This window comes from Taudactylus pleione, unplaced genomic scaffold, assembly GCF_031769625.1.
Source record: "Taudactylus pleione unplaced genomic scaffold, aTauple2 ptg000627l, whole genome shotgun sequence".
Lineage (NCBI taxonomy): Eukaryota > Metazoa > Chordata > Amphibia > Anura > Myobatrachidae > Taudactylus > Taudactylus pleione.
This window is the reverse complement of record NW_028285029.1, coordinates 2,548,786-2,572,033: the sequence shown is the minus strand read 5'-3', so window position 1 is coordinate 2,572,033 and position 23,248 is coordinate 2,548,786. Positions and strand designations below refer to the sequence as shown.

Sequence of the window (23,248 nt, the reverse complement as noted above, 5' to 3'; positions counted from 1 at the left end):
TAAAGTCACAGATTAAGATTGTTATTGGTGAATGTATAAATACTGTGACATATAAGGGCCTGAATCAAATAGCCTTGTTAATTTACCACAATATGTTATAGCTTCTGACTTTTAACCAGAGCTCTGGGTTAACATGTTTGTGATAATGACAGAAAGCCCTATTTAACACAGATTTCTTTTCAAGCCTTAGGAGGAAGTGAACAGAAATATGCTAAGTAGCTGCCACAGGCTGTAATAGAATAGCCCCTGTCAACTACATTGTGACTAATGGAATTTGGCCCTTAGAGTAGTTGTCAACCTGAGTATAATAATCTATTGCTATAAAATAAATGTTTATACTCAGTTTGTTGCTAATTCTAACTCTTCTTGCCAAATCTGTAATTTATTACAGAAATAAGAAATATAATTGGTTTAAAATGTACACCTCTGTCATTCTGTAAGAGACATCTGTAATAAATGTGTATAAATAGTCAAATTATAGAAGTTATTGAATACTCTGGTTATAGGAACAGACTTGCTTTGTAAAGCTGAACTCTCTCTAATTGTTGCTTTGTTGCATATGACTATTATTGCATAATATTAAAAGATAGAGTTGATATAAATAGACATTAGAAATGTTCAATCCACTTTCACCAAAACAATGTCTGTAGTATGTAATTAGTTTATTTATTTTTATATGATTGAGACACTATTATCATCCCTAGATGTTGAGGAGCAGGAATTGGCACCACCAGCTTGTAAGCCCAGGCATAGGGCATATATTTGGGACCTGTGCTGATAATTATACAAACTACAGGTATCAAGAATCCCATCATCCAGCCCCTGGATGGCATAATTCACAGTGAAACAGATGGGATATGGGAGATTGTTTGACTTTCCTGGGATGGTTGGAGATCTTTGCAATATTCAGGAACTTTGTAAGCATTCTGTCAGAATAATCATGTTTGATATTACTGTGCTAGTATTGCAGTGATAATAGGACACTTCTGCCTAAAAATGTTTTGCCTGAGCTGTACCATGCCCATGGCACCCTGTCCCTATCAGAATCTCCTGTTCTTAGTAAACTTCAAATGAGCTCTCAAGATCCAATTCTTCATCAAAGCTATCCAGCTCTCATACTAACCCATTGTTCTTTGCTCCTTGCTCACTGTCTGTATCAACTCTCTTTGCATCTCTAGGAAGCTGACTTCTTGCCTACTTTTACATACAACCATTTTTGCACCTTGTCACTGAGCTGAGCTCTGATTGCCAGTAGGATGCTGAATGAGATATAGCTCCCGATACTTGTCATATGGGAGTGGGACATTAAGCCCAGCATTGCTACCAGCATCAACTGAAGGATAATAAGTGGAAGTCATTTGTACATGGGACTACTAAATTGGATTCTGGTGAGAATATACTACTCAACATTGTTTCAGCAAAACTGGACTGTTCCTTTCATCTATTAATAGATCCACTTGTATCGGCTGATACAGCCCAAATAGGGCAGTGACTGGAAGGCTTTTTGTTCCTGCATTTACAACATTAACTATAACAGTATATGAAGATAAGTAGACTAGCCAGCTACACTATCTTTCTATTATTTAATTATTTCCACCTGCCGGAAGTGGAACTACACAGCACATCTGAGGCATGGTAAGAATGTTCTAACACCTTTATTTGATCTGTGCATTACATTCCTTCTGGACTGCTCAGAGAATCATCTTGAACAAAACAGGCATATTTTACCATTAAGTCTGCAGAACTTATTTTTGCAACATGGTATATGAGTAACAGAACTACACTGGTGGTTAGCCATAGCTTTATGACTTCTGGACTTAAATAGGCTTTTATACCCAGTGTTTTTCACACAATTGTGCTGCTATTTATATCATAGTTTTCATATATCTATATTTTATGTTTTATAAAAGAGATTATTGTTTCTCTCCCTTTGAGGGAATTATTATTGCTGTTTTTTCTCTTCCCCTACATCTTTAGCATTCCAAGTACAGAGATTTTTTTCTGAGATAGTCACTGGACAATTTAGCATAGATAGAGTGGAGTGCCCTAGATGATTGGCACCTGTATCTTATTTATTGTTCTCTCTGCATCTCCCCTTTAGAATGTAAGCTCTAATAAGCAGAGTCCTCATGTGCTTTTCATTTCTTTGCTTATACAATCCTCTGCTCTCCACTGCATACAATGGCAACTAACCCTTGGTTTCTGCCACCCTACTACCTATTTGGTTATTATGACTGCTGATGTACCAATGTATAGCAAAATTGTACTTGTCCTGCAATGTAAATTGTTTCTTTGTTTCTTGTCTTGCTTAATCTGTATTTGTACTTTGTAAGGTGCTGCGGACCCCTGGAGGCTTCATATAAATAAAGGATAATAATATAGCTAAAGAGGGGGTAATAGTTGCAAACATTTTTTATGGGTGTAGATGGGAAAATAACATAACATTCGCAATGGTAATACACAGAGAAAGTAAATAAATGTATCACTGACATCTTTGCAAACAAACAGATTTAATAAGTTTCATATTTTAATATAAGGACATTTTAACAATCACCAAAAGTTTAGTACTGGATAACGAATATTAAATTAATAGATCCTAAGTTAAATAACATAGTGCCCATGTGATGTGTTATAGACAATAAGTCAGATGCTTATGAGACCAATGATGGTAATTTAAAAAGGTTTGAATTTTACGTAACTAAGCAATTCTGACCTGGTTCTCAAAACATATAATAAGGTAAATGTGGCCATACAGCAACAATATAAATTGTAAGTGTAAAAAGCATTAATAAGAGTTAGTAAGTGCGAGTAGTGTTTATTCTTTATTGAGCAAAACTGATTCTGTAGGCACATTTCGGTCCTGGGCAGGCTTAGATGTAAATTTAGGTATAAAATGATACCTAGATGTAAATGTGCCTGATGTAATAAACCATATGCATCTCTTTCAGAAACATAAACATATTTCCAGCTTTTCATCTGACCATAAATGTTCCTTTTTTGTGCTTGGTATAAATCAGCTGAAAGAGCAGATCCCAAGATGTACACGGATCAGCATATGTACAAAAATATGTGACTTTGGCATGTGCTTCTTTTAAACACACATTAAGCTAATTCTGAATACTAATCTTTAGGCCCATTGTCTTGAGCTGTCTCTATCATATTACAGGACATAAGATCTTAATATTTTTTTTCCTATGGATAATTAGTTCTTTTTTGTTTATTTCAGATCTCTTCAGTATATAGTAGCATTTAGGAAAAAATATACAGAATAAAATTCCAATACATGAAGCTAATATAGCAAACACCTCTACAATCACAGTGTTTTTACCCTTACTGCTCAGATAGGCTGGGATGGCACAGACCCAAACACTGCAGAACAGCAGCATGCTGAATGTGATGTATTTGGCCTCATTATAGATGTCTGGTAATGTCCTAACCATGAAAGCCAGAACAAAGCTCACAGCTGCCAGGAACCCGATGTAACCCAACATGAAATAAAAGGCCAACACAGAACCCTCATTACATTGGATGATGATCTTCTCAGCATAAGTATCCATGTCATATTCTTGAAATGGAGGAGAAACTGACATCCAAAGTACACCATTCAAGACCTGGACAGATGAGCAGACCATCAGTAAAGAATTTGGTAGTTTAACTCCCATCCATTTTCTCCAGTAGCTACCAGGTCTTGTGGCCTTAAAAGCGATGCAAACCATGATGGTCTTAGCCAGTACAGAAGACACAGCAATAGTAAATATAGTTCCAAAGCAGACTTGGCGCAACATGCAGGTTATATGCTCTGGATGACCAAGGAAATGAAATACACAAAGTAAACTTAACTTTAGAGATATGAGGAGAGTAAAGCTGAGGTTCCGGTTATTAGCTCTGACAATTTGGCTGTTCGAAAAGGAAATAAATATTCCAATTATGATTATAATTATAACAGAAAATAATATGGCTATGGCAGAAAACAAAGACGTTATTTCCATTTCATATGAAAGAAACTCTTGAATTTTGGAAATACATTGGTTTCTTGCATCATTTGGCCATTCAGTGTTGCTGCATTTCACACAATTTTTATTGTCTATTGAATAAAAAAGTGGAAAATGTAAATATTATTTTTCTTCAATTTTATTCTCAGATTTCTATCTCTCCTTACATTGCTACCTTTCTCTCTACTCATTTCTTTAATTTGCTCTTGACATCTCTACATTAATGGATAAAATGCTTTTAAACATTTGCCATTAGGACCTCATATACCACACAGTGCAGAATATATGTATTACTACTTTGTTGCTCAATATGTTGACATATTGTTAAATATGAGGTAAAAGCTCATGTTGTGTGCAAACATCCCTTACTGGTCTGTTTTTTCAACCACGACAAGTGTAATATTTTATCTTATGTTCTAACCATAATTGTGCAACACTGTATACATATTCTGGTGCTTTGTAAATACTACTACGACTGCTACTATTACTTCTAATATTATCAGACTTTAATTTTTACTCACTAAATGTTAAGGGGTTGATTTCCCTAATAAGTGTACAGTATGTTGGGCCTATCTACTCTTCAAAAACATATGGCTGATTTACTGTAGTAGACTTGCAGGAGACTCACTTCTCTTAACTGGGAACTATGGTCTTTAAGGACCAGCAATATACTTTAAACTACTTTGTCAGTGGCCTGTCATTTGTCATCCTTAAACTTGAGGCTAACTATGGAGAAGTAATGAGAGGATTAATAGGTTAAAATAGAATTATTTTGTGCTCACAATTGTAATCAGATGTCTTTTTCAGAGATGTCAACTTAAAAATTCAAAGATAAGATGGGGCAAACTCCTTTTTCTGGAATACTCTGATCTTTTTCTCAATCCTAAATTAGACAAATTCCACCTGTTTCCTGGTCATTATACTCAGACTGCAGCTGGCTCCTCTCTAGCATTTCATAGGCTATTGGCAGAATTTAACCTTTATGATGCGTTAGACAATTTGACGAAAGAGGTTGAGATTTTACCATTACATAATTCTTACTCTCGTTCTCATTGTAGATCAGTGCTTATTCTCCACTAAGCAATGGCTTGATCTGATCATGCTCTAATGTTGTGGACATAGAACCTCCAATCTGAAATACCCTCCCACCCTTTGAGATCATCTACATGCCTCAACAAATTTTGAGACCAGTATGTCTATAGAGGAGAGCCTATTTATCTTTTTATAATTTTTATTATCTAAAAAATGGCTCCAGATTTTTTTTTCTTGTGATTAGGGCACTAGTCACATATACAGCCATTCAAATAGGAGCATCAGCATAAACATCAACATGCTCAAACACAAACTGACCTAAACAGAAGTTTTGTTTTGTTCAAGGAGCATAATAAGCACAAACAGAAGTCTTTTCTATTAGAATTCAGATGAAAGATCTGATACTGTTCTCTACCTAGATTCAGAACATCTGTCTTCATAAAATAGTTGCATATCTTATGATCCTAGGGTAGCAAGACATGATGTCCATCACCTGTAATTTCAAATCATTTTCACATTTTAGAATAGGCCAAAACCCCTAACTGAATCTAATGTTAGTGCTAGCAGGATTAAAATGTTTAATACAAGGTACAGTATGTGGTTAGACTTTGGATTCTAAAGAGCTGCATTAAGTAATCCATTACGTGGCAATGCACTCTGTTTAAGGAGGCTTTGATATTTGTAAACCCTGACAACAAAGTGTCACAATTGGTGTCTGGGAATTACCTGACTCAGGTGATGAACTGGATTCAGTGGAGACTGGCTTGACTGGAATCATGGATGATGGTAATAGCTCTATTGCATTAGAATTGTGCAGCAGTGAGAACTGCCTTTGATGATAAATGACTTGAAATGTTGGAGTGGGACCAGTAGCAAACTTGGAGAAACCAGACTGGGACTGGTAGGAAGGGTTGCTGAGCTGGACGGGGAACCAGTTTTTAGACTTGGTGTGGCTTGGACTGGGATCAGCAGGAAGGCTTGCTGAGCTGGATGGGGTACCAGTTGGTAGACTTGGTGTGGCTGGGAAGCTGTAAGGAGAATGGTGGTAGCACAGGAATTACTTGGTGCAGCTGGGAAGCCATAAGAAGAATGATGGTAGCATGGGAGCTACTTGATGCAGATGGGAAACCATATGAAGAATGGTGGAAGCACAGGAGGTACTTGATGCAGCTGGGAAGCAGTATGGAGAATGGTGGTAGCATGGGAGCTACTTGGTGCAGCTGGGAAGCCGTATGAAGTATGGGTAGATAACTTTTAACTCAAGGTATAATGGAGGACTGTAACTCCGGTTAGAACTGGAGTTTAACTGGACTCCAGGTTTTATGGAGGATGACGGGATTATCACTGGATAGGACCGGCAGGTAATCTGGACTCCACGTAATTGGAGGACGGCTGGTTCACTGGTGTGAACCAGTAGGATTTCCAAATGCACCAGGGGTAGCTATTAGCAGGACTGCTAGATGAACTGGTCTTGGAACCAGCAGAATTTCTGGGTATGCCCGGTATTGCTGTAAGTAGGATTTCTGGATTTTCCAGGTATTACTGTAAGCAGGATGACTGGTCTGAGAACCAGCAGGTTTTCCAGATGCACCAGAGGTTGCTGCCAGCAGGAGCTTTGGATACATTAGAACACAGAGAAACAGATATAGCACAATCTGTACACCATGGGAAGTAACGAGATGTTCAGAATGCCCAGAATGCTATCATAATGCTATTAGAGGAGGATGTATATACCCTGGGTCTGGTAGATATTGGTGGATATGGTCAGGTGGTCTGGTAGTAGCACTCTGAGTGGTTGAGGGCACAACATGCAGAGGGAGCAATCATCTCTGCAGTACTGAGAGTCAGAACTACACCTGCAATTTCAATCAAGGCTAGCAGTGTTCATAGACAGTGGAGGGCACAGGTGAAGAATCACTGTGCAAAGGAAAGCACAGTTCAAATGCACACACAGAAGTGTTGCAGCCAGTATGATTTAGAGCAGATCTACCAAGCAAATTGCACACACAGATCCATGGAGCAGCTGGCAGAGGTAAGTCTCAAGGTGAAAGGTAAAAGCTAGCCAGGGTTGTGGCAGTACCCCCCTCTTCATGGGTGGACTCCAAACATCCAAATAAATACAAAAAGAACATGAAAAAATTAGACACCAGGAAAACTGGAAAATTTTCTTCAAAACATGACATTCTAGAAGCTTTAAACACAGAGACACCATAACTCTTGAAAACATATCTTCAGACATCTTCATCCTCAGAGTAAGTAGACCATTCTTCCTCACTACAGGTGGAAACTTCACCACCTATGAAGTCTTTAGTAATCCCAAAATTAGGGCACTCTTCTGGAAATGTAGTACACAAAGATTTGGTATGAGAAGATGTAGAACAGGCATTATTTCACTGGTATCTTGGGTGGAAAAATGATCGTCTCCTCTGGAAAGCCGTAGCTCTCATGGGCAACTCCTGAGGAAATACGTGACTGGGAAGGACAGGGATAAATGACAGATGGTCATCATTAAATGGAGAATTATCATATGTGTTATTGAACTCAGATTCCGAGTCAGTATCTAAAGGTAGAATGCAAGAATTTGTATGGCTTGCAGACTGATAGGACTCCTGGGGGAAACTAAGCAAAACATGACCAGTTCTGATGGTGTTAAATGGTTGGTTCCTAAAGGTCCTTCGAGACCTCTTCTCTCTGAGTGTTTCATTCTATACCATACAAGCGGTATATAGGAGCATCAGAGGGTAACCATCTCTTATTAGAAACTTTGTCAGAGTCTGTATTTTGGGAGGTACATTTGTACAAAGGTGACAAGGAGGTGGGTGCACATCTCATGTTCAGGGTTGCTTATTTCATAGTGCTGCTTTCCTTGGATGCTTTGAGTTTGTTTGGACTTCAGGGGAGTGGAGGACTGAGCAGAGGATGAATACTTGGTAGAATAAACAGACTGCTTGAACAAAATTTTGGAACTGGAAACTTTGCTAGTATTGTGTTTTACAGGGTTAGGACCAAATTCTTTGATAACAGCTTCACTGAAAGTCTTTATATTTAGGAGCATTGGATCTTTGGACTCAATTAGTGTATTGGCCCAGTCCAATGCCTTACCTCTAAAGGAAAGGAGAAAGAACTTAGCGATGTTGGTAGGAGTGATACCACAGGTTAGATCTGTTTCCATGAATGCAGAGTATTGCTTCATTAATGCATAGTATTGTGATAAGTCCACATCAAAATAAATGCATTCTGGAGTTTCTGATGAATCCCGTGTGTTCAAGGAAAGTGGAGCACATTCAGGTGCAGGGCTGGTGGAAACTTGAGGATGCTCTGATTGATGGGGGGTTGAAATAACTGAAGCTGACAAATGTTCGGTATTTGGACCAACTGATGAAACTGGAAGAGGTCCAAAGGTGCTAGAGACAGTAGCATCAGCAATCAAAGCTGAGAATAGTCTACAGAGATTGTCGTCCACTGGAACAATATTTTCAGAAGATGATGAACAGGACCCATGATCAGAATTAGTAGTACAAAATTACACTTCTCCCTGAGAACTGGAAACTAAAACCGGCTCTTTGGGTGCTAAACTTGAAATCCCCTCCTGGGGTATGAGACTAGACATCCCCTCCTGGGGATTGGAATTTGAAACCCCCTATTGGGGTATGAGACTTGATATCCTGTCCTGGGGAACAAAACTTGAAATCCCTTCCTGGGGTGCCAGACTTGAAATCCCTTCCTGGGGTGCGAGACTTGAAACCCCTTCCTGGGGTGCAAGACTTGAGTCCTCTCCTGGGATTGATAACTTAGACACCCCTCCTGTGGTTACTGAGTGGAGTCCCCTGCCGGGACAATCAGATTCCGTGCTGAGTCCGGAACGGGCAGAATCCGGACTGGGACTGGAACAGGTAGAATCCAGCCTGGGACCGGAATGGGTAGAATCCGGGGCTGGGACCAGAATGGGTAGAATCCGGGATGGGACCAGAATGGGTAGAATCTGGACTGGGACCAAAACAGGCAGAATCTGGACTGGGACCAGAACAGGCAGGATCTGGGATGGAACTGGAACAGGCAGAATCCGGGCTGGAACCAGAACAGGCAGAATCTGGGACGGGACCAGAATAGATAGACTCCAGGATGGAACCAGAATGGGCACTGAGACATTGACACTTGGAATTACTGTTGGAGTTGCAAAGGGAACAGTCTTTAATGTAGTGGTCAGAAACCCCACAATAGAGACAGAGCTGTAAATAGTTGTGCCACTGGTGTTCAGCCACAGAGAGCTTGGAGCACAGGTGACCTCAATGTCTCACTTTACTTGGTATGGAAGAATGTTTGGTTTCTTAGGGGTTCTAAGTCAGAGGTTTTAGTTGAGACAGAGGTAGCTCTAAGAAACTAGGGAATGATCTGAAAAATTTTGATGAGTAGAGCTTGTAGCTGTTCCAGCAGTTGATGGAAGGTAGATAGGGGTTCAAGTATGATTTGAGTATCATATAGTTGAGAGATAAAAGGATGAAATGCCTAAGGTGGTGCACAATTGAATTTAAAATATAACTTTTATTGGTTAATTAATTTTAATACTGTCTAATAAGACAGGTGATGCAGCAAAAAATGTAAAAGGTTAGATAATGAAAAGAGTAATGACTAAAGTGTTTTAAAAAGTGTATGCAACAATCCTGTATTACCACATATACATATATTTTATATCCACTTTAGTGAGTGTATTATGTGTCTCGCTCATTCTGTGTAATGTACATCACTTTATATAGTGTCTATTGCTTGCTGTTTGTCAGCATACAATCAGATATCTTTGTTATTTATAATAAGTAAAAATAGACACTAATCATAAGTGATTGCTGTAGTTGCTATTGCACCATCCAAATCTGTCTTTAACAGATGGTTATATCCGGGAATTAAGGAGTAATATTTTGTAATTGCTAATGTACTTATAGTGAAAATCACTATTATTAAATATACAATTAAATATCTCACCTGTGAAGTATGTATTACATATTAATGAACATATATCTCCAACTAGTCACTTACAGTATAATAAAGGTTTTTGTATATGAATTTCAACATTCAAAGAAGTGTTCATGGGAAATATATGTAAATGTTAACTGTGTAATTTCTGGTCTATCTGCTTCTCATGGGACCGTGAGTCAGCCCTTCCAGATACTGAATGAGGGACAGGAGGATAATAACTCCCAGTATGTAACTACAGATTGATTATGTAACACACAGTCTCATATTCGCCATGTACGCTCTTTATTATTATTGACTAACCCTCTCGGGTTTCTACAGAGAGCGTTAGGGATGTTGGATTATTAGATCATAGTTTTGTGGTTTCAGGATATGTTGTGAACCAAAGCTGCATTTCGCTTAAAGGCTTTGTCAAGGTAAGCCGAGCCGCTTACTGGAACTGTCTTAAATAACCGCAGGCATGTGATTTGAGGAGTGGGATGTCAATCAATCCCAAGTTATCTATCATATTAGGCCACATATGGTGCACTGCCCCTTCTGACTCAGACCAACATCAGGGTCAGTGATGTAGTGCTTCAAGTATTCTCAATCGCTCCTGGATTCTGTTCAATTGCTATCAGGCTAAAATAGTCCATTTCCGAGAACAATATTCTTTTATACTTTAATATAGGAAAACAATATTATTCAGCAACATTCCTAATGATCACAAATCAAGTTAGGTTGCGGTGTTAATATTAATAGCAAGATTGTCTATTAAGTATATCCATAAAAATATATATATAATATTCTGGACAAGTCATGTGATTGTCCTATAATATTAACTATTGGATCCTTTACAGATCTATCCAATCGATAGATAGTCATAAGGATCCTTCTGACCTGATGTCCTAAATCTATCATCTCTAGAATAAATTTATTCCTCATATCATTAATTCAACTAAATTATTACTATATACTGTAGGTTTATTATAAACTCTTATACTGTATATATAATTCTCACAATAATTAATTATCCCATTTAAAATGTATAATTATTAATAACAAAATCAATTCATAAATATATATATTAGTGAATATATCCATGTGACAAAAAAAAGAAAAAAAATGAAAAATTAATGTAACTCATAAAAGTTATATTGGTGTAACCAAAATTAACCAGTGTATTTATATCATCAAGCTAATTTATACTCGATATTGGTTGAACTTAATATTGAAATGTATATGCATATATATATATATATATATATATATATATATATATATATATATATATATATATATATATATACACACACTTGTGCACATACATATATGCACACACCTGTGCCTATACACAAAAATTTTTGTGCCCAAATGGTGATGAAAACAAATTAAAAAGAATTAAAATCAAAACGAAATAAATTAGATAATGTGAAATGTGAGCAAATAATAGTGAACACCTATTCTGATCTCTATATGTATGTTCCTATTGAAATATATGATATACTTGACATTATCAAATAGTGCAAATGGGTAAATAAAATTAAAAAATAATAATAAATAATGAAGTTAAAAATTAAAAAGTTTATTAAGAATAGAGCAATAATAATAATAAATTCTATAAAGTGAATTACTAAAAGTTCTTATTTGATTGTTCCAAAGACAATTGAATAGGCCAGAGTAAAGATTAATATAATCTGACCAAAATTGTGTCAAGAAATTCTTATATAGGATGGTCAGTTATTATTATATGTAATCTAATATAGTTATTGTCCATCAATATATATATATATATATATATATATATATATATATAGATATGTAATAAGATTTAACACTATTTTAAGAAGGCTGAATAACTTTTTTCCTCATTTAAACCTTTGGGTGTCAGTGTGTCTAACAAGAAAATAAATCTAAATTCCTGCTTCAGAAGTTCAACATCCACATCTCCCCCTCTGATGTTCATATTATTCTTTTTAATCTGAAGGCTTTCAACATTTTGGAGTTTCCATTATTGTACTTCAAAAAATATCTCGCTATAGGAGTCAGGGGTCTAAATTTCTTTTTATCTTGCTCCGCATTTCTTATGCTCCCTATATGTTCTAGTATCCTTGTTTTGAGGGTTATTTTGGTTTTTCCAAAGTATATTTTCTTACAGGGGCATTGAAGATTATAAACGACCCCTGTTGTGTCACAGTTAATATGCTCCTTAATATGCCAGATCTTATTATATCTATCACTGAAGGTGTTGGTTGTGATCAAATTTGGGCATGCCTTGCATCTTCCACATCCACTGGATCCTTTTTTGCAGTATAATTGTTTTCCCAGGGATTCTAGATGACTTTTTACCAAAATATCTCTCAAGTTTTTGATCTTCTCCAGCTTATTTGGATTTTATCTCCAACAATCTTAGCTAGGTCCTGATCTGTGCGTAAGATATCCAAATGTTTGTGTAGGATTTCTTGAATCTTCTGCCATTCATGACAGAATGTTCCCACAAATGGATGCAGCTCCCACTTGATCAAGCCCACGAGGTGAAACGCACATCGGCACGGAGCAGGGTGGTCCCGTTATTGCACAGGACGGGACATCCCAAGACCAGGTCATGTATTCTTGTACTATGTACTTCTGAGGTTACCTCCTCATTTGACTTGTATGGCATGATAAACAGCACACCGCAGCTATTTAGGATTTACCCTTTCATTGCCAATCTGATTCATTCATTCATGTGGCAGGATAATACGTTGGCTACTAAGGATTCAATCATTCATTGCCTAGTTGTTTCTTACAACAAGAACAGGGTTATTTTACATCATATCATATATACAAAGAATATGTTAATCTACACATAAGATGAATTACACTGATTTTCAGCCAATTCATATTGCCTTTTGATAGGACTCATGTATATTATTGGGACCATCTATCACTGGCCAATATTTTTGTAATATGTTCTTTGTTGTATAGCAATTTTTTGCTGATATTATAGTTTTTGGATTAGAACATTATCTTAGGTTATGTTGATTATGTGTGTGTTGGATTGATATTATAGTTATTTTGGATTAGAACATTAGAACATTATCTTAGGTTATGTTGATTCAATCGCCATCAGCGACATATTTCTGATGCCTAAATATATTGGATTTTAGATACAATTTGACTGAACAATATTGCCACATTCAATTGAGATATACTCTTTTGATGTATCTTCGCTACCAATGTATTTAATTTTGATATCGTATTAATACGACCTTGTGTATATACGAGTGATAAAAATGTATTGATTAACAGTTTGAGTGTGACTTTACTGTGTTAATTCGAATAGGATCCCATTCCAATCTGATAATTCACTCATTTGTTGTCCAATGCCGTCAGATATGACAAACCAACAGTAGAAATTGGGGTTGATGAAGGGAACCTCTTCTTGACTATTATCTCTTGGGACTACTACACCAGCAGATCTCTCACTCCAAGCAGCAGAGCCTGATTGTGGAATCTATAGCCCCCACTTTTCTATTACACTGTTAACTGAGAATTAATATGTTTCAACATTATTTTTTACTTATAAGTTTCTATAATCTATGATATTAGGTTGAGGAATAATCCACTTACCTGTCATATTGGAAACAATTCCACTATATCCTACACTTCCCAGTGGTCCCCATCTCTTACTATCTATTCACTCATTTGCTGTCCAATGTCATAGATATGACAGCAGATAGTAGTAATTGGGTTTGATGACTAAGACCACTGTTGACAAATTATTCTTAGGGGTCACGATACTGGCAGATCTCTCGCTCCTTTTCCTCCACTTATTTTAAGTGTAAAAGGAGCAGCAGAGCCCAGTATTGAATCTGATGCCCCTAACTTTCTATTTTTTCTATTGCTCTCTGATATACCTTTTCCTGGCAAGAAGAAATTAATATTGCTACTTTATAGGATTTTCCAATTAACACCTAGTGACCTGGTGTTTTTTATATTGTATTACATGTTTCATGTTGTATTGTCTAGTATTAGTTTTTCCATATTTCGCCTATTCTTAATCCAGGTTTTACAAACTAGATTCACTCTTTTCACAACTCTGTGTGAGAGTTCTTGACATCTGTGTAAGTCCTTTTATTCTATTGTTATATTCATTAAAAGTTATGTTTTATATAATGCTATTTGAGCTTTGATATAATTGAAGCTATTTGAGTGCACCAACTATAGAGTTCTTGGTCGAGGTTCTTCTCTTTGAACCAACACCTATTGCTTTTCATGCTCAGGGGGTAGCCTATTAAAAACCTTTTTTAAGGACCAAGTTTGCTAAAATTATACCCATGATTATAATCATGATTCTTGGTAAATACCCATTTTGAAATCCTGGCTATGAAAAGAATCTGCGTGTTTGGCTGATGGTGTATTTATTTCTATTTGTGTTTTCACGTATGTTTAATGAGAGTTTCATGATTTCTCACCAGAGTTTGTCTAAATTTCTGAGTTGTAAATAATGGCCAAACACAGCAGTGAAGTCAATATCGTCCAGTCACGGAGCTTAGCAAATTAACTCCTATAATGTTACTGTGTCCAATTTCTCTTGGTGAATGTTATATACAGTATGTATGAGAATGCAGGTCCAACCCCATAGGAAAAATCAGATCTATAACTATTTCCCACACTCCTGGAGCAGCAGTTGTAGGGTTAATAGATCTGAATAATGCCTAGTGGGCAGAATTCAGAATCAGGCATAATATATACAACTCAGAAGCAGGCCTAATGTGCACAACTCAGAATCAGACCTAATGTGCACAACGCAGAATTAGGAGTGTATGGAGTTTTAATGATACTGGCTATAATATACAAAAGCATCCTCATACAATATTTCTGAAGTAGCACCAAACAGCCCCGCTCGGTGCACCTCGTCGTGTGCGACCCTGCTAGCATTTGTTATCTTTTTCAACAAAAATTGCATTTATTCACAATGTAATGTGGCTAAGATGCACCTGGAGACTGCACTAATTAATTTGATATCTGTGGGTGACTAAGGGCCAGATTCAGTATGGATCGCAATTGTGGTCACAGCTGTGACACACAACACAGTTGTGAAAATATCCTAATGCCTGCCAAAGCTCAGCCAGCATAAAGACACCTCCTTCTGATTTATCATATCCATCCAATGTTGTTCTTCATTTTAAACATCGGTACCATTGACAAACATCGACCATTCATGTAGCATTTACAGCAGGTCTGACCAAACGCAAACAGTACAAGTCTCTTTGCATGCTGTGAGCTCTCAAGCTGCATATGCAATCGCAGTGGCTGATTTATTTACACCTAAGCAATGGTATTCAAACAGATGGCACACACGAGTTTTTCAGACTACTTCCCCATCACAACTCCATATTGCTCACAGCCTGTCATTCACTATCCAATGTATTCCTCTGTGTGTGCATAATCGCAGCATGATCTAAACACATGCACAGGGCTGGATAACCAATGGGGTGGATGGAGCTACAGCTCCAGGCACCCTTGTCAAAATAGGCCCACAGCATCTTGTGCTTTTGACTGTTGTAGCCATGATTTTTTTTACCTGTCACAACAGGCTGCGAGTAGGCGTCCGATGCCCCGCCCCCCTGATCGTGGGCCGCGAGCGCCCCCCCCATGCAGGCTTTGCGTGACTGTCCCATCTGATGCCCCTCCCCAATGGAAGATCACACCAGGAAGGGGGTGTCAGGGCACTCCCCCATCCCCCCCCAGCAGGCTGCGAGTGGCCACCTTCAGTGCCTGTCAGATGCTCCGCCCCTCCCCCTGCTACATATCACACCAGGAAGGGGGGAATCAAGGCTGGAGCATGGCTTGGCGGGCAATATCAACAGTCTGTCTGGTCATCACGAATTACACCCCGCATCTCCTATGCCAGACTATCGTTGCAGCACTGCGCTGCCAGCTGCACGCACACCCAACAGATGAACATGCTAGGAGAGAGACAAAAATGGAAATAAGTTTGAATGAAGGTACTGGGGAGGTGGGGAGGCCTGTTTAACATCACATAAACTGTCACCTAAGGATACAATGAAAAATGCAGTTTTAGGATTTCTATTTTATGTTTGTTTGTTTTTTATATATTTAATATTATTTTGAGTTTATTATACTGTATAGTTGAATAGTAAAAAAAAAATAACATGAGGTACACTAACTATCTATCTCTCTCTATCTATCTATGTCTACACTATAATTATACACACATATCTATATATACATAATGTGTGTGATGCCAGGTTTGACTACCTATATATATAGGCTGGATGGCTCTCCGGAATCAGAATAAAGTTAAGTAAGTAATCACAACACACTGTTGGTTGTTGTTTCCAGTGTGTTTTTGAGTGCCAAAATAAGAAATCAAATTATTTTATAAAACAGATTTCAATGCGCATCATAATTTTTCTTTGCCCTGTGCGCCATTAACCCTAGATATCCCTGAAGCAGCCATGTCTGCCCAGTGAGCACACCCACTGCTCTGTGAAGGTGTCCTGGCTGGGTGACTGATCCTCCTGAGGTGTTAGTATTGCTGGCTGTTTGGCTTCTGCTAATTGATCGAGCCAACAATGTTGTTGCCTGCTGGCTGCTGTGAATGATGATTACTGTTATACAGGCACTGACAAGATTTCAATTTGCCGATTTCATTAATACTGAGATGCCCACTTTCTGTTTCTTGTGGCGGGGCAGTACTATTGGCACTACAGAATCATGGCCCAAGTGACTCTGTGTTGTATCTCACTATGGTTTCTAGATCTAACATCTCAGTACATGGGGAATTCAATTCAGCACGATGATGAATAGCCGCAGGAGGGAGCTCCCACAGCTATTTAATTCACTGCACTGTGTGCATTGTTGGGAAGCAGGTAAATCAGAGAATGCCGGTTCTCCAACTAAAGTGCTGGGTGTGCAGCTATTAGCGCTATGCTAAGCTGGCAAACAGCTGTGCGCCCAGGCTCTTTTTTTGAATTTCTCCTCGCATCCCCAGGACCTAACCCTAAACCCCCCAGTGGTGCCTAACCCTAAACTCCCCCCCTTCCCCCTGTGGCTAACAGCTAAGGGCGCCCCACTTACCTTCGATCTGAATGCCGTCTGTCAGGATTCCGGTGTCGATGTGCAGGCTGGCTTTGGGATTTAGCCGCCTATGTTTAGTCCAGGTTGGGATTACGATGCCGGGATTTCAACAGACGGAATCCCGGTCTTCTGTGTTTTGACTACATCCCCCAACCACAGTGCTGAACACACCTCTTGCGGTGGCATACAATAGGCCTTTCATAAATGTCAGCTCCAGGCTCTTGTGGACCTTAATCTGGCACTGCACATGCACATAGTGGCTTATATGCATGAACAATGGCTAACAATCCCTCAATCTGCATACCTAGTTGAACTTGTGATCGCTGCTGAAACAGACCCTAAGTCTGAAACTATATATGAAGTACAGTACTACAATGAAGCTGCCCCTGCTATTTTTCATGCCAAGTTCTATTGTGTTTCATTTACAGACTCAGCGGCCTGATTCAGGTTGGACCGCAATTCTGTGTTTGCACGCAACTGGCCAATGTTTGCAATCTGCGCATGTGTATAAAATGCAGTGTGCATGCGTGAACCAGGCGTTGTGATGTGGAATGAGATTGCAGGCAGTATGCAGACCCATCACTCAGTGATTGACAGGAAGTGCTGTTTGTGAGTGGTGACAGGGGGTGGTCGTGTGAACACAGGTGTGTCAGTGTATTTGAACGCCATTGCAGGGGCGTGCATAAATTATTCACAGAGAACCCATACGCAGCCTGAGTACTGACTGCATGCAGGAAGTTTAGCAACTTCTGCAGCAGGGTCATGTCAACCACAAGTGTGCATGCAGCTCCGATGTTACTCAATGTTACCAATGATTTTGCATAATTGCACATTACTATGGATGTGAGAAGATGGTAAGGGGGTAGCATTATGTAGGGCTGGGCATCTGCATCTTGTGCTATGATGGCATTGCAAATGCATTCATTAGCATATATTCGCAGCGGCCGGTTGTATGGGAATGCAGAATTGTGATCCAACCTGAACATGGCCCTCAGTCACACATAAATACAAGTGTCTCATAGGACCTTCATCAGTGTAGCCTCCTGATGCTCTTAGTTGCATCACATGATGCCCCAGATTGTAAGCTCCTAGGAGCAGGGTCCTCCTTCCCACTGTCTCACAGCCTTCTTCTCTAGCACTTCTATGACAGCCTTCACCTTCCCAGCTGTATTGTGTATGGAAAATTGTGTTTCTAATTGTTACTTGTGCTCTGTTTATAAGTTGGTTAATGTATTGTAATGTAATGTTCTGTGTACCCTTTACTGTATGTATGGCGCTGCTGACCTCTTGTGGCGCCCTATAAATAAAATGTAATAATAATAATAATCACATTATGACTAAGATGCATTTGCAGGAAAAAAAGCAGCTCATCTCATACAGAGTCACATGAGACCCGGTGGCCCATTCATGCCAAGCTTATTCAGGCATATTGAGGCTACGTGTATGAGGACAGATCTATATCACATAACATAATAAGGTCACAAGGTGCTGGGTGCTGATGCTGATTACAGTTTGATGTGAATTCACATATTATTTCCTTTGCTTCTAATTCCAAAACAAATCAGTAAAATATTGTACATATACCAGACTTATTGGATATTTCTCCTTCTGAGCACGGCACACAGTCATAGCAACATGCATGGTGTCCTCCCATTGGTGCTTTTCTGTATCCATCCTGACACTTTTCAGAACATTGTCCATGTGGCATCTATTGAAACAAAGAGAAGAGCTTCTGCAGTTTAACAAAACATTTTATCATGTTCCCATATTTTTAAAGCTAACAGCTTAGGATCAGTATAGCCAATCTGCAGATATACTGGCAAGCACAAAGGTACTGGATAACATTTTTTAATAAATAAAGCAGTTGCAGAAATAAATCATCATTTTTCATAAGTTTTTTTTTGTGAAACTTTAAGTATCCGAAACTAAAATAGAAAGAAAAGTTACCCATGAGATTTGCAAACTTCAGTATATTATTTTTATTTTGTCTTTGTGGCCTACATATTTTAGTGGCAGAATTCTTTGTTCTTTCGTTGTGTGTCATTTGTATATAGTTTTATTTTAAAGTGGATACAAACGTGCTTTAAATACAGATGGCAAATAGAAAATCAACATATAAATGTAGAGATGTTGTTGCCTTTAGTTTAGACTAGGGATGTGCAGGCTCGGATAGGTTCAAGTTTGCACGTTGAGTTCGGATTTTTCCCTCCAAAAAAACGGAACTCAGAAAGAGGCTAAACGTCATCTTGCATGGACGAACATCATCATTCCAAAAGTCCAGGAATGATGATGTTCGTCCATGTAAGATGACGTTTAGCCTCTTTCTGAGTTCCATTTTTTTGGAGGGAAAAATCCGAACTCAACGTGCAAACTCGAACCTATCCGAGCCTGCACATCCCTAGTTTAGACCAAAGTACATAGTTATGTCCAAAAATTTTGATATGATACAGCTTAAAACATGGGCCACCCTTAATGATAGTAGCTGCACCTTTTGATTGTTTTAAGTACCCCATGAGTTATCCATCACACTAGCTCTTTGGCACACTCTAAATATCCTACCATGAACCAAAGCAAAGTATCACTAAAAGTGAATGGGTTGAAAATTGCTCAAATACATACAAAGTACTTGCTATATTTTGACCAGTTTAGACCAACCATCAATACTTTCATGTTGACAAGAATACAATCTGCACTTTTAGTAAGACTCGGTTTTAAATGAGTATGACTGAAAAACAATGGCAAATCCACCAAAACAATAAATCTACAGTTCTTGTGGCAGGCGAGTTTGGGAGAAGCCTTCACAGATAACTGTAAAGGCTCCATTAGGTCAAAATGTATATAAAGAGCTAAATTCATTAAAATGTGTGGGTCCATCCCCTTCAAATCCATAAACAGCCCTTGGTCATTCTGCCTGGTCTCGCATGGAAAAAAAAAGAGGGAAAAACCTACATGTTTTTTTCTATGACCAGCACCAATCTGAACCAGCCAGGAAAATTAATGCAGATAAACTTGCAGGGAGACACACACTGTGGGGGTTCCTCTGCCATAACATTAACCAAACTCAAACGGGTCAGTCCAGAGCTGGAATTCCCCAGAAAGTGAATTTATAGTCCTTTATTAAAACACATACACATTACACACGTTGCATGCTTACCAAATCCATGGATGACCTCCTCTTGGATCCATGTGGTAGTACAATGGTCTTCAAACACAAAAGAATGGACATCTGAGCCCCATCGACATGCACTGTGTAGTGTTTAGTGTAAACCTGAAATGAAAGACTCACTTGCAGATACACTAATATTAAAATGTAACTTTTATTTATGTTATTTAAAAATTCTAAAAATCAGATCAGTGAAATAAAAAAAATAAGTTGTGTTATAAAGAGAGAAAAAATAATAAGAAAACTGATCCAAGCCGCTCGGAGTCGCTACCCTGACTTAGGTAACATTATATTATTAGTATGGATACTGTATACTGTATATGTCACATGGGCTATAGTAAACTTACAGAGACAGGTCACACTTAATTCTCTCTATCACAGAAAGTGATTGATAAAATTATCCTATAAGTACAGTCTAGCTATCCCCCATGTATGCTAATTGTTGGAAACAGAGAATCTAATATACAAATAAACTATATAAGATTTTCATTTGTGACAACATTTCCCTCCAGGCATTCTATGTGCTGGAAAATAATGTTTCCATTGAATAATTCACCTCAAAGGGGCATATATCACATTGTTAATATTCATACTTACACGTCTATATGATATATATATATATATATATAGATAGATAGATAGATAGATAGATAGATATAGATATATACAATAATATAAGCTTTCCATCTCATTCTTTCCATTCAATACTCATCAAATTTGCCTCTTCGAAATTCTTTGTGTGGCTGTCTTTTATCGTTCCCCTGGCCATAACTCAAAATTCCTTGATAATTTTGCTTCCTGGCTCCTAGTCTTCAAAAGGGCTCTCAATACCCCTTTCTTCCTTAAAGCTTTCCAGTGCTCATCCTAACCCACTACTCCATGGAGGTCATTCAGACCTGCTTGCAAGCGGCAGGATGCTTGCAAGCGGGTCGATGGTCCCCCACTGTGCATGCGCACGACGGAGTGAGCTCCGTCGTGCGCATGCGCGAGACCCAGTGAGCGACGGGCTCTCCATCGCTCTGGGTCTCACACCAAAGGGGGCATGCTGTCGATGTTGATTGACAGCACGCCCCCTTTGGTGGACGTGCCTGCCAGACGGAGGCATTCCCATGGGAATGCCTACCATCTGAAGCCGGCACCACTGACATCACTAGTGATGTCAGTGGGAGTGATTTTGGCTCTGATAGAGCCAAAATCACTCCAGGGCTTGTGGCAGCGAGACCCTACTGCAGGGTCTCCATCACAAGCCCGATGGTCGCGATGGTCAAGACCATCGTGACCATCATCATGGACGCTCGCATATACTGTGGGTGGACACCCACAGCTATGCAAGCGGCCAGAAGGCGGCTCCATTTTCAGGTAGGTGGGCCCTGATTCAGAGCGAGCACTCTGGTCAGAGTGTTCAGCTCTGAATCAGGCCCCATGTTCCTTCTTCACAATCCAGCCCATCTGTGTCACTCCTGTTTGTCTTCCCCTACTCTTTAGAATGTAAGCTCTCATGAGCAGGGCCCTCTTCCCTCACGTGCTTCTCCTTCCCTAACTTATTCTTTATTTTACAACAGCATCTAACACTTGGCTGCTGACACCCTGCTGTTTTTAATTATTATGCAGCAATGTTTATAAATCATGTATTTGTTCTGCATTGTTTGTACTGTTAATAACAGTTTTTCTTGAGTGTTCATTTGTTTGTGTGCTCTGTAAGGCACTGAGGAACCCTTGTGGCACCATATAAATAAAGAATAATAATAATAATAATAATAATAATAATAATAATAATAATAATAATAATAATAATAATAATAATACATAATTGATCTTTTCTCTCAATTTATGAACTGATATTTCAATTATAAGCAGTGTGACCTGTATTCTAATGCATAACATTGGTAACCCACATTATCCATTGGGATACAGGTCACACTTGTAATTGAAATATAAGTTCATAAATTAATAGAAGATATCAACTATTATATCTCTTATATGGACCTGTTTGTATGAATATTAACAATGTATGCCTCCTTCAGGTGAATTATCCAATGGGAACATTATTATCCAGCACTAAACTGAAATATATACAGTATTCATACTAATAACATAATGTTACCTGCAGTCAGGGTAGAAACTCCGAGCCGCTTGGATCATTTTACTCACTATTTTATATTTCTTTATAACACAACTTTACTTTTTATATTTCACTGTCTAATCGATCTGATTTTTGGAATTTTTAAATGACAAAAATATAAAATACATTTTTATATTATTGTATCACAATATGACAATTCTTTCTTTTGCTTTATTATGTAATCTTCAACTTGTCATTGATAGCACCCCCTGTGAATTCATTTGTATCATACATATATGAGCACACTTTTGGGGCCCTTGAATCTATCATTACACAATTTACATTAAAATATTCACAAGAACAATACCTGTGTGGATGGTCTCTCCATTAATTTCTGCATCACTTGCAGAAACTGTCCTTGAAATCAATGGGTAAGCGTTATTGGCTGAGAGAGCATGAGAGTGTATTCTTAGCCAATCAGTGCTTTTCTATTGACTTCAACGACTTTTGCAACAAGTGAACATGTCATTAACCGCATATTAACTGCACATCCCCATCAAGGCCAGGACTGGTTCCTCTGGAATCGGGACCCAAATTTATTTTGGGATACCAAATTTCTAAGGAGTTCCAGCAATTAACTCACCAGTTTGGGACTGGTTATTGTTATTTCAGGGGGGGGCTTGCTGTGTCTCTTCCTGCTATAGCATTATCAACCTGGCTGTTTTAGCCCAGTGCTGATTATAGGAAAACAGGGTGGACCTCACACAGTTCCCCCTTTTCTTTACCTGTACCACCCAAGGCTAAAAGTTCTGGGGCTGGTTATGGATTTGGAACCAACAAATGTTTTTAAATAAATTTGTTTGGACTAGGTTCACATCATTTTTGTAATTATGTCTGCTGTCTGGTTTTACCTGAAAGAAAAGAGTTGATGGCATTTAGATCTGTAAAAACTGACTGACTTTG

At 38.4% G+C, this 23,248-nt stretch overlaps 1 protein-coding gene across 1 annotated transcript; it reads right to left on the bottom strand.

Moving 5' to 3' along the window:
- Positions 1 to 3,155: 3,155 nt before the first annotated feature.
- On the bottom strand, positions 3,156 to 18,768 carry LOC148479263 (vomeronasal type-2 receptor 26-like). The gene is made up of 2 exons (XM_088454679.1): positions 18,645 to 18,768; positions 3,156 to 4,084 (listed from the first exon to the last, which is right to left on the bottom strand). Exons 1-2 carry the CDS (start codon positions 18,766 to 18,768, stop codon positions 3,156 to 3,158), a joined length of 1,053 nt encoding a protein of 350 aa, XP_088310805.1.
- Positions 18,769 to 23,248: the final 4,480 nt, after the last annotated feature.